Genomic DNA, 16,852 nt, shown 5'->3' on the forward strand with positions numbered 1-16,852 from the left:
CTCCTACCCAGACATCAACCTGTGCATATGGCCATGATGAGTTAAGTTGGTGTCTGTTGCTAAGTAGGAGTCCCAAGACCAAGGGTGAGCTTTGCATGAATTTCTGGATATAACCTCTCTGTTCTTGCTTTCTCAGGTCATTGAGTGCATCACCCAAGGCCGCGTCTTGGAGAGACCCCGAGTCTGCCCAAAAGAGGTATATGACGTCATGCTGGGGTGCTGGCAGAGGGAGCCTCAACAGCGGCTGAATATTAAGGATATCTTCAAAATCCTCCAGGCTTTGGGGAAGGCCACCCCAATCTACCTGGACATCCTCGGCTAGTAGGACTGGTGGCCAAGCATTTATACTCTGTTGCCTCCTCTCTCCCTGCCTCATATCCACTTTCTCCTCATCTCAACTCCTTTCTTCCATCTTTGACTGAAATGAACATCTTCATATAAATTCAAGTGCCTGCTACACATACAACACTGAATTTAAAAAAAACAAAAGAAAGAAACCCTGTAAGGCAGTTTGACATATATATTTATATATATACATAACTATCTATCTATCTATATCTACAAAAAATTACCTTCTCTAATACATAGAGACGCTGCTGATACAGAAAACCATAAGACATTAACAACTGAGAAACATTTTAAATATTATTATTAACACAAATGAAATTCCCTTGACTTAAGCTGTGGCCATGCTTCTTCAGCTCTGACTTTCCAGAGCTCTCCGTCTTGACCGGCAGAGAGGGAGGATGGGAGGAAGGCATGATGACGCACAATCATCCATGCGCATGCGCGACCCATTGGCAGGGCTTGGCAAGGAAACAATTCTGGAAGTCCAGGCCCTTTGGAAACATCTCCGGCCTGCCTTGACCTTCGCCTCCACTCTCCTCCCCTTTTCCTCTTTGGGGGCAGTTTTCTAATTTTTTTCCATTCTACAAATATATAGTCCTGATGCTTTTGGGAATCAGCGATGACACCTACGAGTAACTACTGAACAAAAGCCAACACCAGATCCTAAGAGAGCAAAGCCATCCACGGCCCGGTTAAACGCCGAGCAAGTCAGTGCTGGGGGGACTCCGGGAAGAGCAAACCCCAGCCTTCTGGATGTAAATCACGCTCAAGTTCCTTACTGGGTTTGAAGAGCTTCGATCCTCTGAACCTGAAGAACTGGATTTAAATTGGTGTATTTAAAGACTCGAACCAAGGAAGTAAAAACAGCTGAGAATCCTATCAAGGCACCACTACTCATCTTTCCACCACTGGGAAGACTCTTTGGCCTGTCCTTGCCTTTTCAGGCCCTTGGGGAGTTGGGAGGTTTAGAGTCTGCGTTCTCTGGGGTCATCTCTTCATGTGGACACAGAGGCTTCGGGGCTCTGGGATTTGCTTATTTGCTTGTAGATCATAATTAGGCGTCCCCGTGGGTCTTATTTTCTTATCTCGCTTTCCCCACATCCCGAGGTTCTCTCGAGTCCTGGGTAAACCCCATTGCCAGGGAAGGAATCCAGCCGAGAGCCTGAGGCATGTGTGTTTCGAGGAGCCAGACACTGGCATTGGCAAAAGCCAGCAGAGAATCTACTTGGCACCTGCGTTGGGCCCTTGGCATTCTCCTCACGTTTTAAGCCCTTGGAAGGATTGATGCATCTGCCTTTGAGCTGTTGCGAAAAAAGGCAGGGACTGAGAAATGGCTCTGTGGGCTGGGTGCGTGTTGGGGGGGCGAGGGGAGGGGGCAGGGTGGTGACTGAAGCTTCTCTGGAAGCTGTTCAATGAATGAGTGGCCAGTGCCGCAATTTTGCCATCCTAATGAGGACCAAGTGCTGACCAGGAAGTGAGAATGAAGCATCTGGTCTGGGGCCTGTCCCCTAAGCCCCCAGCTCCAGGGAGAATCGCTGCCTTCCCAACTGTGTTGCTGAGGATGGCAAAAGAGGCAGGCGATCTCTGGACAGCTCTCACACAGAATGAAACGCCCCCAGGAGCCGCACCGAGCCATCTTGCTGGGGAGGAGGGGATGTGCCCCTCCTAGGGTACCCGTCTCTCCACCTCATCCCAAGCACAGAACTACCTAACAGACATTTTCTTACCAGAAGCTCCCAGGAACCGCCGAGATACCGTTCCTTGCCAGCTGAAAAACTCTGCAGCCTAGATATCCCGACCAGTCAAAGGCAGCTGAAGTATGGGCAACTCCATGGCGGGTTTAGGACTGGATTACGTGTTTGTGATTTTACTTTTCTTTTCTTTTTTAAATACCAACAAATGTTTTTTATTCAACTAGAAAAGAGCTGTGCTCAGATTGTAGCCATGGTTGGGATTCAGGGATGAGCAAGCCTGCTCAGCTGGACTGGGGAGAGAGCTGGGTCAACTAGGAATTCAATGTGGAACTTCTTATTCCACTGGGTGCCCAGCCCCTGAAGTTGTCAGGGAGAGGCTCTTTGGATTGATCCCTTCAAAAAAGAACCCTTTGCTGTCCTGTGGCAATGACTTCTCTTATTACGCCTTGATTCAGTCCACCTGAGGCCTTGGTCTCTGCTGGGGATGTGAGCGCTGGGTGGTAGTTTCGATCCCAGTTTTTATCCTGTAGCCAAAGGGGAGACATTCCCAGCAAGGGATGACTGGGGGTGGGAGCTGAGGAGAAAGGGATTCCTAGTTAGAGGGATGCTCCGTGGTGAGCAGGGGTTGCTGGAAGAAGTGGAGGTCTGGTGTTTAGAGCCTGTGTGGAAAAGCTGGGAGAAATGACAAGGCGGAAGTTGATCGAGGGTCCTTGTGCTACTTCCGGGAGCTTCCGCACTGGCAGCCGGGGTACCTCCTCTCCACATCCTCCACTATCAGCCGCCTGTGTGTCAGTAAGTGAGAGAAGGGGCAGTGGAGTTAGGAGGGGTGCAGAACGGGGTCAACCTTCTTCCTATCCCGGCGACCTCTCTGTGTCCAGGAGATTTTCCATGGGAACCTTGGAAGGTGGAGAAAGGGCTTGCGGCTGCTTCCGAGGGTAAGGACACGCAGAACAGGCTTTGGATAGTGACGGCTCTGGGGTGTGCAGAGCGTCTTACTCCTCTGTGCCGGCACAGAACGCATACGACTCACTTCACTGTGCCATGTTTTCCTTATGTGGAGAGTAAGGGGGGGGGCCTGGTTATGCCCCCATCCTATTCTAGCTCTCAATCTTTAGCTCCTAACAGCACGGAATCACTGTGCCATTTTTTCCTCTTAGCATCGCTCTGGAATGCCTAGAAAATCCTCCTTTGGCCTAGTGCGAGCAGAAGGCAGTTGTCTCTGAGGACGCACTGTACTTGGGCTGAGGTTGGTTCCAGCAAGTCAGTCTGATCCTCCTCTTCCTCCCTTGTCAAAACATGCATGAGTCTAAAGTGTCTGAGACTACTTTAGCTTGGGGTGGAGGGGACATTCTCTCATTCCCCACCCCAGCCTTCCCCTATACCAGAAAATTGTTATTGATGGTTTATTTATTTATTTATTATTTATTTATTTTTAAAGAGTCTAATGTGGTCTGATGAGTCTAGAATTGACATCCCATAAGCCCATGTAGCTGCTGCCACCTGCTCCATCCTGCTTCCTACTTAAATGCGTCTACCCCATGCCAAATTGATTTAGTACTTAGCTTGAAGTCAACTGCACTGTGAATGCTCATGAATGGTCCGGGGAACCCATGCTTTATCTCTGTGCCCTGCCCTGCTACCTGGACCTCCCCTTAACGGACAAAGAATGACGTGGCTATCCACTGTAGAGTTGGGAGTCATGGCCACGGTTCCTTTTAGTTATGTGCTCTGGCCAAGAGCCTGATGCTCCTTTCTGATTTCATCTCTGACTAGGAGCGGTTGCCAAGGGGCACTCAGCCTTCACTAGCCAATAGACAAAGGACTTGGGCCCTTCCTCCACTCAGCAGAGCATGCACACATTATTCCCAGAGACAACTTTTCGCCGGAGGCGAAGATCCCTCCATTTTCCCAGGCTTGAGGTGAACAGTGTCGTTCACCTCTGGTGATGCTTACCTTGTGGAACACACTAGTGCAAGTACTTCTGGTGCTAAACACTATATAAATCAGTACCAATGGAAGAGCTTTACAGCAGAAGTGAGGATGAGTGAGCCCTGCCGGAAGAGCACTCAGACAGTGGAAAGACCACTGAGAACCCTGCCTTCGTGCTTGGCTAACCCATGTGATTGTGGCTAAGTCAACATTTAATTATCACTCTCCTCCCCTCCCCCTCCCCGAGATATACAGAGTTAGAACAGATGGGCCCTTAGAATCTACTTCAGTTTGAAAGGCTCTTTTGAGTCCCATCTACTCCTTATTCTCTAAGGTTGTTTGCTAGGAATGAGAGATGAAATGAAAGGCGAGGAGGGAAAGGCAGAAAAGTTGCTCTTGACAAAACTGACCATAAGGGAAAGTAGAGAATATTTTGTGCCTGGTATGTTTGAAGGACACTGGTGCAGGATCTAGGCACACCAGTCAGGAAGTTGAAGTTTGTCTTCTTCAGGAGAAGCTGTGCTTCTCTTCCAGCCTTCTTCCTGACTTCATGTGTCCATATTTCAAGTCGGAAATAGGGAGACAGTCCCATCCACCTCCCGTAAAAAGAAAGTAGTAATCTGGAATCTGGGTCAGAAACCAAGAGATTTTTTTTTTTTTGCACGTACATACTTTCTTCCCATTCTTTTATATCAAGAATAAGGCTGGTGGGATACTTGTTTCCAAAAGCAGCAGTAAAATCTTTATACTTACCTGAGAGTTTTTGCAATCTCTGAAAGGGGAGCATAGAAATATTTGTGGATGATGAGCCAGTGAAATCAGATTCCAGCAGTCCCAGGAGCCACCCTCGAGCATCTCCACAGTGTCTAGTGTGCATCTCCACAGTGTCTAGTGTCTGCTATGGTTGGGCACCAACCTGCTAAAGTGCATAAGGAGTTTACCTCAAAAAAAAAAAAGTCACCGTGAGCTAAGACCTTGTGAGCTGTATGATTTTATTTCTTTAAGATTCCCATTATTTGGTACCAAGTAATGTTTCAACTAGTACTTACCAGGGCTGGAAGGGGAATCAGTGTGGACTTCAGAACCTGTTTGGGCATTGTTCGAATATCACCAAGAAAACATTCCTTTTCAGCTTTAGTCACATGCATGTCATGCACCCTAACGACCCATTTGATGGTGATAGAGTCAGAGAAGTCTCCCTGGAATCAGCAAACCACTTGCAGGTTGGGATTCTCTTTGGCACTGTGTGTTTCTTTTGGAAGGGACCTGCAGAGATACTCAGAAAGGTCCCAAAGTGAAGTTGGTCATCCCCAAGTTTGCTCATCTTCTGCTCCCCACACTAAATTGTGTTAACAGTAACATCTGAGCATCTCAAATATCAGCCCTCCTGGTTTTCTGATAGTTCACCATGCCTTTCCACTTATGTGTTGTTTGGGATTTAGTACTGGAGATGCCAGCAAGGCAGATAAAGCCTCTCCCAGGAGGGTCAGACAAGAGACGACCTGAGAGGATGGAGTCTGTCATGCTCTCTGATAGGCACGGGTAATGGTGGTGGAGGTAGTGACTCTTTGCGTCAGTGCACAGGGACTTGCATCTTGGCTTTTGAACAGGACTTCTGTTTGTCTGATGCATTCTCTCCAAACACTGTGTGTGCGTGCATGCACGTGCGCAGTCCATGCAACAAGTTTCTGATGTGCCAACTGAGGCTCCTTTCTGTGAGATCTGCAGAGGTATGGGCTCCACTTGAGAGAACTTGGAATTCCTCTTTCCTTTCCTTTCCTTTCCTTTCCTTTCCTTTCCTTTCCTTTCCTTTCCTTTCCTTTCCTTTCCTTTCCTTTCCTTTCCTTTCCTTTCCTTCTTGTTAGCAATATTAAATTGCATAAAACCATGGGTTTCCTTATGACACTTTCAATATGTGAGTACCGGATTCCTCTCCATAGGCAGAGAATTCAGATTGCCCTTCCTGTGGGCAGCTAGGTTCCAACTTTTAAACCAGGACCGATTTGACATTTGCCATAAGAATTATGTCTTAAACCAGCAAGCAAAGTTCCCTCTTTAGTAAGAACATAAATTCTATTAATGATTTTTCCCCTAAATCATCCAGGTATTTATTGGATCTCCAAGCACAGAGTTCTCAAGAGAAATTTAAAGTCCTCAAAGTAGATGTTTCTTATAGAAGGTGAATTGTGATAACACAGAAGACAAGGAGCCTACGGAACTCCTACTTCTGAGGAGCTCCCAGGCATTTAGGTACGGCTTTCGTTTAGTATCTCTGAGAGGATTCAGTTTCTTCTCATTTTAGGCAGTCAAGGATTCAGACCTCTTTCCTGCAATAGGAAAGGTAGTGTGGGCACACAGCTCCGCACTGTGTAGTCTAGCATTCCTTTGGATCCCCTCAAAGGAGTGAGAAATCACACACTCAAATCCAAATCTGGTATCTATCATTTCATTTAAGAAGCATTTATGGGAGTGTTCCTTTAAAAAGAAACTAAGTTTTTATACTATCTGGAGTAGTAGGACCTATTCAGTTTCTCCCATTGGAGATTAGCCCATGTTCTGTCTCTATTTCAAAGCTGCCTGACGCTTACCTGGTACCCTTGAAGCTACTTCTGGACAGGAAGAAAAAGCCTGATCCAGGTAGCTTGATTTCTGCAACCCACAGTAGAGGAGTACGTTTCAGTCAAGATTTTCTTCTTTCTGCTTTTTCATTTCCCCCTTTTTTTCTTGGTTCACATTCTCTGGTTTCTGTGGGATGGAGGATCTGGCATCTGAAACTCTGTGAAAGTCTTAATAAGAGGTGAATCCCAGGACCACAAACAGTTTGGACTTCAAACAGTGAGAAAATTGGCGCTGAATGATTCGGCACACAAAGCAGAAAACTTTCATTTCCTGCAGGCAGGATGGAATTGACTGTTATATTAAGACTTCTGAAGGAGCCCTGCCCTGGAGTAATTTCAGTGCTGTCAGACAATGTTGACATCTAGATTAACCTCTGTTCAGTGGATTTGACCGTGCAGCTCATTGAGATGCATGTGGCGTGTCCCTGTAAATCCCATCTGAAACCCTCGGTGGCCCACCCACAGCCACCCCCTTTCCTGTCTCCGCCTACTGATCTCACAGTCCATGAACTTTTAGCTTATGGGAGCAAAGGCACTGATGCTGGGGTCTGACCCTCAGAGAGGGAGTTTTGACCTTTCTGAGTCCTGTTTGCTGCTTGGTCAGAGTGACAGTGCTTGTCACTGTATTGGCTTTTCCCCAGAGGAGACTGCAAATCAAGGCATGAAAGCCGCTCCACCGATGATGAACAGTTTTATGGCCAATCTCAAAGTAAAATGGTCTGCAGAGGAGTCAAGGGCCCAGAGTTGGTCCCTAAGTGTGCCTCCAGTCTTTCAGCTTTTAAGAAAACAGCAGACGCAAACAAGGTCATGACTGCAGATGAGGTGGGTGGGATCTGATGGCTGGAAGGGCTTGTCCTCTATACAGGTGCTTCCTCTGGACCTTTTAATAAAGGCAGTGCAGGCTTCTACTCACTCGGCTGGGATAGTGCTTTCTAGGACATGGTATGATGCCATACTGAGATCCCATAGTCAGATGAAACCTTTCGTGGAAGATGGCCCACACCAAAAGCACATACATGCATCTCATGCATCAAAAATTCTGAAAAGGGACCTTCAGCTTGGCCCCAGCTACCTCCAGATTCTGCAAAGCTACTCAACATAATCCCAGGCATTTCTGAAAACACGGATCAGGATTTGTGAATTGACCCTGCCCAAATCTGAAGAACAAATTTCTCTGCCGAGTTGTTGAATCTGACTCTCCTTCAAATTATTTTTCCTTCTTTGCTTCTTTAGTAGCAGGAGTCTCTTTGTATATTCTCAGATATTTCTTTAGGAGAATTGAAAGTTCTGAGTCAAGGACATTGTGTTTATTGACTAAGAAAATAGATTTCTGGGCTGAGTGATGCAACAGCTACACAGAGGGAATCTTGATGACTTTATTTAAAAGCAATGATCAGAGTTGTGGCTTTTTCCTGCCTTCTCAAACCGATAGAGAACAAATCATATTCATCTTTATGTTATTTATGACGTTTATTCACTTCCACATATGAGCAAGTGCATGCTTGCAAATGCCTGCATAGTTCTATTGCATAGAGACCCCATTTGTGTTGCTCTCATTGATCTCAGCATGTGTGCACAAATGAACGCAGCACACGGGTGCTTTTCTTTACTGTAGCTCATCATTGTTTATATTAGCATACAATGATTTTCCATACGATGAGGTTGTTTTATTTTTTATTTTACAAACTTGAGGCTCCTTTGATGGCAAAAGAAAACACCCAAGTTCTGAAATTTTTCATATATAAAGGTAGGCCTCCTCCCTGTCATTTTTTTCAAGATTAAAAAAAAATCAACCAGACTGAGCCTTGATTCTGATTTTCTGTAATTAATTTTCTGGGGAAAGGGGTATCAGATTCATCATAAATATTATGTGTAAAGGTTAAGCAATTACTGGCTCAGTCACTGGATATAAAACTCATGTGTTCTAATTGAACCAGGTGGCATGAAGTCCTTGGGACACGGAAGAGAGCTGAGTTAGAAGCTGGATGGTAGGGTGCTTGGCTTGGCGGCTGAGTGAATATCAGCTCTTGACGAGCAGTAGGCAACCAAGCTGCAGGTTGTGTTCTCTCTCAATCAGCAGTGATGGGGAAAGCTCCTCTGTTCTAAGCTGTTGCTCAGATTAGTTCCTGGTGTAGTATGTCATAGCAGGTATTCCCCGGGAGCATGTTTGCAGACATCCCACTCCAAAGGGCCAGAGGCGTTTGCTCCATATATATGCTCAGTTTCTCATTCCCACTTTCTCTGAATTCCAAATCTTATCTGTTCCCAGTTCCCTACCTCACTGACCTCTTCCAGACTTTAGGAGCTCTAGGCATCTGAGGAAATTCTAGGCGTCTCATCTTCTTAGCCTGAACATGTTGTGATTTAGTCTGGGTTTCTGCGGAAGGAAGCAAACTGCTCTCCCAGCCATCCATCCATCAGCCTCTTTCCAGCTCCGTGGACCAAATGATTAGTGCTCATTAGCGCTTTATCAGTTGCCTTTGCGCGGAGACTCCAGTACAACGGGCCTATTACAAGGCCCCCGTCTGTCTTTTTGCAGTCATCTCCTCCTTCTGGGTTGGTTAGGAAAGGCAAGCCTTCCTACAAACATGTTCTCCTTCACATTTCTGTCTTGTTTCCTGGCTGCTAAACATCCTGGTAAATGGCAACGTACAGTTTTCCTTTTTTTTTTCTTTCTCTAGTCTACTGTGAGTGGGAGGCCATGCCTATTCATGGACCAGAGCTCTGTGTGTCAGCCAACGTTTATCCATCCTTGGAACATTTAAAAGGGCGACTCTCAGATTTGGTGTGGTGGCTCTAAACAGGGTTGTACCTTAAGAAACAAACTGGATTGACAAACCGTGTGATGGTGATCGAGAGGTCAGCTGAGGGTCTGAGAGGCCAGTCCTTCTATTCCAAAGCCATTTGACATCAGCAGAAGCTATGACTGTACCAGCAACTGTTCTTACAGTCACAAACATCCTCATTCACTAGTCACAATAAAGCCACTGTGTCTGACACAACCACTTATTTATTTAATTATTTTCATTAGCTGGAGAGATTCTAAGAGCACTGGCTACAGTTCCGGATGAGCTGGAGTCGAGTCCCAGCACCCGCATGGGCACTCACCACCATCTGTAAATCCGGTTCCAGGGGATCTGACGCCCTCTTCTGGCCTCCACAGGCATCAGGCATACACGTAGGCAAAACACTCACACACTTTAAGAACCATCATTTTCCTCTCATAACTCTAGGCAGTTTAAGCATGCTTTTTCTTGGTTTCTACTAATATCTTCGTTGTGATTCCCAGGTTTTTAATTGTTTTATCTGCATTTCCTTAGGAAAGAGTTGGTCTCTTTTGAGTTATCTCTATGAAGAAATGTCAAGACAGATGGAAAGGGGGGGGAGAGCAATGGAACTGAAAGGTAGAGGTCATAAGACTCCTTCTTTCTTTCTGATCAGCCTCTTCCTCTGTAAAAGTTCTGCTAACAGCCCCTGCCATTCACCGAGGATTGCCATGAGCAATAGTCAGTCCTCAGTGAAGGCCCCATGGCTGGGAAAGCCCACTCTTTGGACAGCAGGTGCTCTCATGGTGTTGAAACATTTGACTTGTACTGTGTTTGAGGTGCACCTTCCTTGTTCCCTCCTGAGGTTGGTTTCTAGAGAGTTAGTTATTAACCTTTTTCCCACTTTGAATCGCCAGCGCATACACAGTAATGGAAAATACCTCGTAATTCTACCAGAAGAAAGGGATTTTTTTTTTTTTACCCACTTAGCAGGGGTGAGTTGTAGATTTCATTTTCTGGCATGGAACCCTGGACATCTTGAAGCCAAAATAGCATCTCCTCTGCTTTAACTCCTTACCAACTCCTTGCTGATTTGAAGAGGTGATGTGGATTCAGGATAATGCCTAAGAAAGTAAGGTTGCTTGATTTAAACTGGATACTAAAACTGATCTTGCAGGGAGATTGAAAGTGATAATGATTTTGAACCTTGCTAGGGACCGTGGTCCCCACAAGGGAAAGGTGGGGATAATCAGAAGATGGAGGAAGCGATCCCAGTGAAGACCAAATTCCAGGCCTCATTTTCAATGTCCCAGAGCACAATAGAGATGTTCCAGAGGGACTCCTGCTGAGCGACGTGTCTGGCTGAAAATGAAACCCTAGACAACAAATCATGGGGCCAGATTGCCAAGGTTACAGCAGTGAAGTCATTTACAGTCTCTAAAAAAACTGCCCCAGGTGTCTGTGATGCCAAGTGCTATTTTAAGTCCCTTGCCACAAAGACTACTTGGAAAGTGAAATCTTTCAAATGTTATTTCCCTTCAATTTTCAAGTAGCCATCAGGTGTGATATGTCTGACAAAATGTTGTCTGTGTGTTGTGAAAGGATGCTGACCACTCATGAGAAAAAAGCAGAATGAAGCCGAGTACCAAGCATCCTGAGAAACTCATAGTGTTTCACGGAAGCTCGGATGCTCACAGCTTCTCTTTTCTTTTGACCTTGGGCTCGTTGTTTGCTTTTCTGGATGCAGGAAAGCAGCACTTTTCCCCTAGACTTCTGTCTGAGTGATCTGAGTGATTTTTTTTCCCGCCATTGTCTGTCCGGAAGAAAGCATTCCAACTTTCTTTGAAATGAGAATCCAAATTGGGATATACTTGTAAATTGTGGTGTGAAATTGAAGGAGGCCAAGTGATTTGTAGTGGTATTTCTTAATTCTCTCAGATAATCTTGAGGACACGGGCTCTTCTGAGCTTTGCTTGAGCCTGCTTGGAACAAGTAGTTTCACAGTGTTGACTTCCTCTAGACACAACTGATAAATTAAAGATCTCAGAGGTATCGTGTGAGAAGTGAATTGATGAACATGGAAAGTTTGAGCTATCTACTAACAGGAACAGGAACTTACTTTAATGATTGTTTTCATTCCCTTCTCCTGAAAGTTTAGTCTTTTGGGGGGCCATTGGGATATTTCTTTTCCAAGGCTAGCGAAGATTGATTATAGTTCATGCCTAAAAGCAAAGGCTCTCTTGAGCCCGTTGGGGTTGGAGGTAACCCCAAATGGCCCATGTTATTTTCTATACCAGCACCACAGCAACAGGAGTCTTCTTGATTATGCGTTTGGACCCTGGTGGTTTGGCACAAGAGATTTGTCAAATTAAAAAGAAAAGAAAGCGAGTTTGGGCAAGAAAATTCTGACTAAATATGAAAGACCAAAAAAAAAAAAAAAAAAGTCAGTGTTGTTCTGCCAACAGACATTCCTGTACTATTTATTCAGTTAAAAAATACATTCTCTTTTCAAGATGAGTTTTGCATTTTGAAGTGTGTGTGTGTGTGTATTACAGAGGTGGGAAACAGGTAGGAAGCTGTTGTTTACACATTTAGATGTTCTCTCAAGCACAGTAAAAGCTCTGTTCAGTTTCTTGAAACAAGACAGTACAATTAGGGTTAGAGAGGAAATAAGGGCCCATGTGTCTGAACAATGTGAAATAGCCTCTAAATATTCCTTTCTGAAACCTTTGGTCATAGCAAATCAAGCCAACCCCATATTTGTTACGATATTAAGGTGAAGCAAGCAACGCCTCTCAGTGCTCTGCCTGTCTGTGCTCCTCCTTCTGAAGGCATGGAATCCCTTATTCATGCCTGGAATTTGGCCAACAGGACTAAAACAATGAAACAATTTAGAGCAAGCCAGCCCGTGTAGATTTTTGGCAAGGCGTTAATTCTTTTTTCACGGGTATTGAATTTGTTTCAGAGCTATATTTTGCTTCAAATGATATTTAAAGAAGAGATTTTTGGAATAACATTTGAGACCTTTCACCTAATATCAGTGGCTGTGAAAGGACAGTTTAGTTTCACAGATAGTTTTTGACTTTGCCCATCCCAGAAGTGTAAATTCTGCTCTGACCAGGCTATCTGTTTTCAGCACCAGGGACAGCAACCATATCCTTCATCTGAGCTCTACTCTGGTGATTGGATTTCCAGACAGGAAGGGACAGATTTTTTTTCCATCACACCCTACCCATTGAACTTGGAAGATTTTAGTCTTAAGTTTATATATATATATATATATCAATCGAGGCATTACTTCTCTAGTTGGAGGTGTGAACCTGGGAGAGAGGAACCAAGAAATGAGACGGACTAAAGTCTCATGCAATAGCCAACTTTATTCAGAGCATCAGACAGTTTATATTCTGAGGGTTATGTCAGCCATAAATAAAGTTCACATGGGTTTAGACTGTATTCAGCCACAAGGACAAATGGTGCTTGGAAACGTCTCTGAATAACAAAAATGAGAAGTGATATGCAATCAGTCTGGGTCAAATCTCTTCCTATTTCCTACGCCTAGAAGGGGCACAAAAGCCCATTCCAAGAACAATCCTTGTCGTGGAGAAACACAGAGTTTACAAGATCTTTGCTATGTTTCCTTGGGGCTATCTCCCAAGCTCTCAAAACCCTCCTCAGACAGCATCATTCATGGACCATGTTCTAACATTAACATCCAGGGATAGCTTTTATTTGTCCCTAAACCTGAGATAGCTGTTTCTGTCATGTTTCTGACCTGCTAACAAAGTATCAACTGTCACAGCCAGGTTTCTCAGCACAGAGATGGGAAAGACTGAGATGCCGGTGATGGGAATACTTTGGGGCACGTATCCCTTCCTTATTAGGCACCCCAAACTCCTACAAGGAGTGCCACTCATTGACAACCTCTTTTTAAAAACGTGAGCATAGTGCTTACAATATACAAGGCCGTGGTTGATAGGTGTGCACCCGGAAGCAGTAATTCACAATGGTGGAGCCGAAGTTATGGCCTCTGAGGACAAAGAAGGGTCTAGCAATACTGTCATCAGGCATTTTAGGAACTTGTGGAAAGATGCTGCTTTGAATCTTGGCATCCAGTTTGTGTCCTTGAGGGCTGTTCCACAGCTGTTTTAGTCTTAGACAATCGTGGTAAGGTGGGAAGTAGCTCCTCGTGGCTTTCCCCAAGCCTGTCCAAAGGGGACACTGGTGGCATTGAGAGTAACAGAAGCACATGTTGTCACAATGCGTTGTGATTGTCCAGTTTTCCTATAGCACAAAAAACATGCTTAGGTGTCACCACAGAAGCAGAGTGTCTTCTGCTGTTTACTTGGCATCTTCCTTGGGGCCCCTCCACGATGGTAACTGAATCTCAGCTCCTTCCTCCTCCTTCAAAGGTGTTATACAAAATCCGTTTTAGCTGCCTCAGAATTATCTAAGGCCTGGTCATGCTATCATTCTTTTTAGCCCCCCTCTCTCCTCTCTGTCTCTTATACACACTTCTTATCCTTTTGTTGTTACTGGTAACAATTCATAGCATTTAATGATGAGAGACCATGCAGATTCCTTTTAAGGACAGAGGAATAGTAGAAGCAGGCAAGAGTCAAGCCTCAGAGGAACAAGTTCAAGTGAACTCTGATGATTTTAACCTTGGGTTGGTCTGGGGAGGAACACATCCCTCCTCATTCCTTGCCTTCTTAAACAGGCTCATTCACGCCCGCACTCGTCACATAAAGGGGACCACAGGATGCCTTTCATGAAGACAGAGTGGGCAATTATTAGAATCTGTTTAAACAGGAAAACTTTGTTTTCTATATTAATCAAGGAATGATCATTGTGCAGAAAAGACCAGCTATAGGAAGGCTTCATAAAAGAACATTTTCTATAAAACGACAAAAGAGCTCCAAACTCATCATTCATGGCATCCCTGACTCTCTGGCAGGCAGAAGGGTGGTCTGAGATGAGCTAACGAACAGGCACCTTTGACGCCTCAGGAGGAACAGGCCAGAACTAAACCCCAGCAAAGTTCTTGTGCTTTTTCTGGAAAAAAAATTCTTAAAAATGTCAAGGGCACATCTAGTTCTGCCTCTTCAGAGGCCTGCTCAGTGCTACTTCTGGGTTCTTAAGGCAAGTGCCCTGTAAACACCAAAGTCTTGTATTTTCCACTCTCTGCCAGCCCTGGCTGCCCCGGGTGGAATGTTTTTCCCTTCCTTCCATGAAAGGGACCCTGTTTTCAGGAGAAGTGTCCTTTATAATCATCCAGCTAAAACTGGAGGTAATTTTTTGCATGAATGGCTTTTTACAGCTAGGTCTAAAGCAGAACAAAACTTGTATTAAACTAAGTGCTACTTTACATATCTTATTTCAAGGGAAATGAAGGATTTATTGTCGTGTAAATGATAGACACCGATTTCTTTCCTACTGGACATTACATGTCCCTTTACCTTTAGGCTGACGTTGTGCAGCCAACTTTCAGAATCTGGAAAATCAGCTGGCTCCTCCCACTTCAGCCCACTAGCAGGAGGACATTGTGTTCCCAGCGAGGAATTTTGCAGATGAAGTTGGGGTGCTGATGCAACTGATTTTCATCCCCCATCCCTAGGCTTTCTGTACTAAATATCTGTAAAGTGATTGTATCTTGTCCGACCCCACGTGTTTGTGTGTATTTCCCACTGTTTGTAAGACTATAGTGGCAATCTGAAGGGTTATTTGTCTTTGTGGAAACTGCTGAACAATGGATGTGGCATAGGGGACACATGTGACGTATGTACCCAACAGTTTTGGGGCCAAGCAAATATACTGGCTGAGTTTGGGAAGTGGGTTGAGCAGCATGGCTTGACTTGGGGGATGTTCAGCAATGGGTAGAGTGTTGGCGAGTTATCGTTAATTGCTGAAGACCTTGATGAAGCAAAGTTAAGATGTACTCACCCAGGTCTTAGGTTGTTCATGGAAATCCCCACTGACCAGTCTTCAGCTTTTATTTTTAGCAGAACTATTCTTTCATAATGCTCACTCTCTTATTCCACGGACTCTTGGGAAGTGCTGATCGTTCTTGCTTCCCATGACTGGATTTCCAAGCTGTTAATATAGCAGACTATGGTGTTAAGTGCTAGGATAAAGTCATAGTTCCCCTTCCTTGAGAAGTCATTCCTTCCATTGTTTTCCTTTCTCCCAGATTAATTCCATTGTCTACGCTAACGTTATTTAGATGTGTGTAAGTATTGGAGAATCAATCTCGTTACAATGATGACTGTGTTTGCCATTGGAGAACAGGTTCACAGTCTTGAGTAAAGCTCTGCCAGGAACTTACCTTTTGTAAAACAGAGCAAAATCAAAACGGAACAAAACCAAGAGTAACTTGATAAGATGGCAAGATGGCCCCAGGGTAGAAAGAGGTGTTCTCAGTTGACACGAAGAGTTGTGTTGGAAAGGCAAGTATTCATCCTTCTAGCCCCGCCCTGCCTCCCTTCCTCCTCAACCTCAGAAGAAAACAGAAACTTATTTTTTTAAACTGTATTAATAATTTATGTTTAATACAAAAGGATGATTTAATGGTATCACCAAAGGTCATTTCTCTCATTGTGCATGTCCTTCACTCTCAACCCCATACACTCATCCCATTCTTCACCCCCACTTCCATCCCAAGGCAAGTGTGTGTCTTCATTAGAACCTATGGGTGTTGGAGTTACATGTGGGGTTAGAGATTTAATACCAGACACTAACAAAAACCAACCATTCTTCACTTCCAAGTGACCATTATTACAAGGAAAACTCTTTTCCTGGTTTTTGTGCAAAATCATTTTATACATATATATGTATATATGTGTGTGTATGTATGGACATATGTATGTATATGCACATGTACATGTATATATGTATATATCCATCTCAATATAAATATATCATATGTGAGAGTTGTAAATACTCCTTGGTCATGCGTCTGTCCTTCTCATAGTATCATATCTTCAATGTTATGTTAACGACTCCATTTATTGATTGATGAGATCATGTGTAGACCTGTATCCTCCTGACATAGTTTATGTAGGGTCTCTTCTCAAATAAAGTATAAAACAAAGATGCCCTCGGTTTATTTGGATTTATTGTGTTGAGTTTAAAGGTGAGTTGAAATTCGGGTAGACCTGAATATGAGAAAACATTAGAGCCACAGCATTGTTGTGAAAGCTACCACCTTGTTTGTTGATACAATGTGAACAGTGGGTTGAGGTGAGTTTGTCAAAGCCTCATACATGTGCTTATGAGTTGAGGCAGGGCCCAAGGAAAGGACTGAATCCCAACAGCTCTAAGTCATGATGAGGATCTATTTTTGCTTTCCTGCAAAGCATATTCAACACCTCCTTTGCAGTCACTGAGGTCACAAATGTGAGGTAAACTGTGTTCTATTCACTCTCCTCTACCCCAGAGACTTTACAACTCTTTTACACAATGACTCAGTGGTCTCTCATGACCCATTCTCAGTAACTTCTCT

General features: G+C 44.4%; 1 protein-coding gene across 1 annotated transcript in view; it reads left to right on the plus strand.

Moving 5' to 3' along the window:
* Ntrk3 (neurotrophic receptor tyrosine kinase 3) overlaps positions 1-16,290 on the plus strand; it is a 367,393-nt gene extending 351,103 nt beyond the window's left edge. Inside the window, exon 18 of the mRNA XM_050154042.1 lies at positions 137-16,290. Within this exon, the coding sequence (XP_050009999.1) occupies positions 137-322 (186 nt within the window). The 3' untranslated portion in view covers positions 323-16,290. The remainder of the gene's footprint in view (positions 1-136) is intronic.
* The last annotated feature ends 562 nt before the right edge of the window (positions 16,291-16,852 follow it).

The sequence above is a fragment of the Alexandromys fortis genome, unplaced genomic scaffold (genome assembly GCF_014885135.2).
Source record: "Alexandromys fortis isolate MF-2015 unplaced genomic scaffold, M_Fortis_MF-2015_v1.1 scaffold_86, whole genome shotgun sequence".
Lineage (NCBI taxonomy): Eukaryota > Metazoa > Chordata > Mammalia > Rodentia > Cricetidae > Alexandromys > Alexandromys fortis.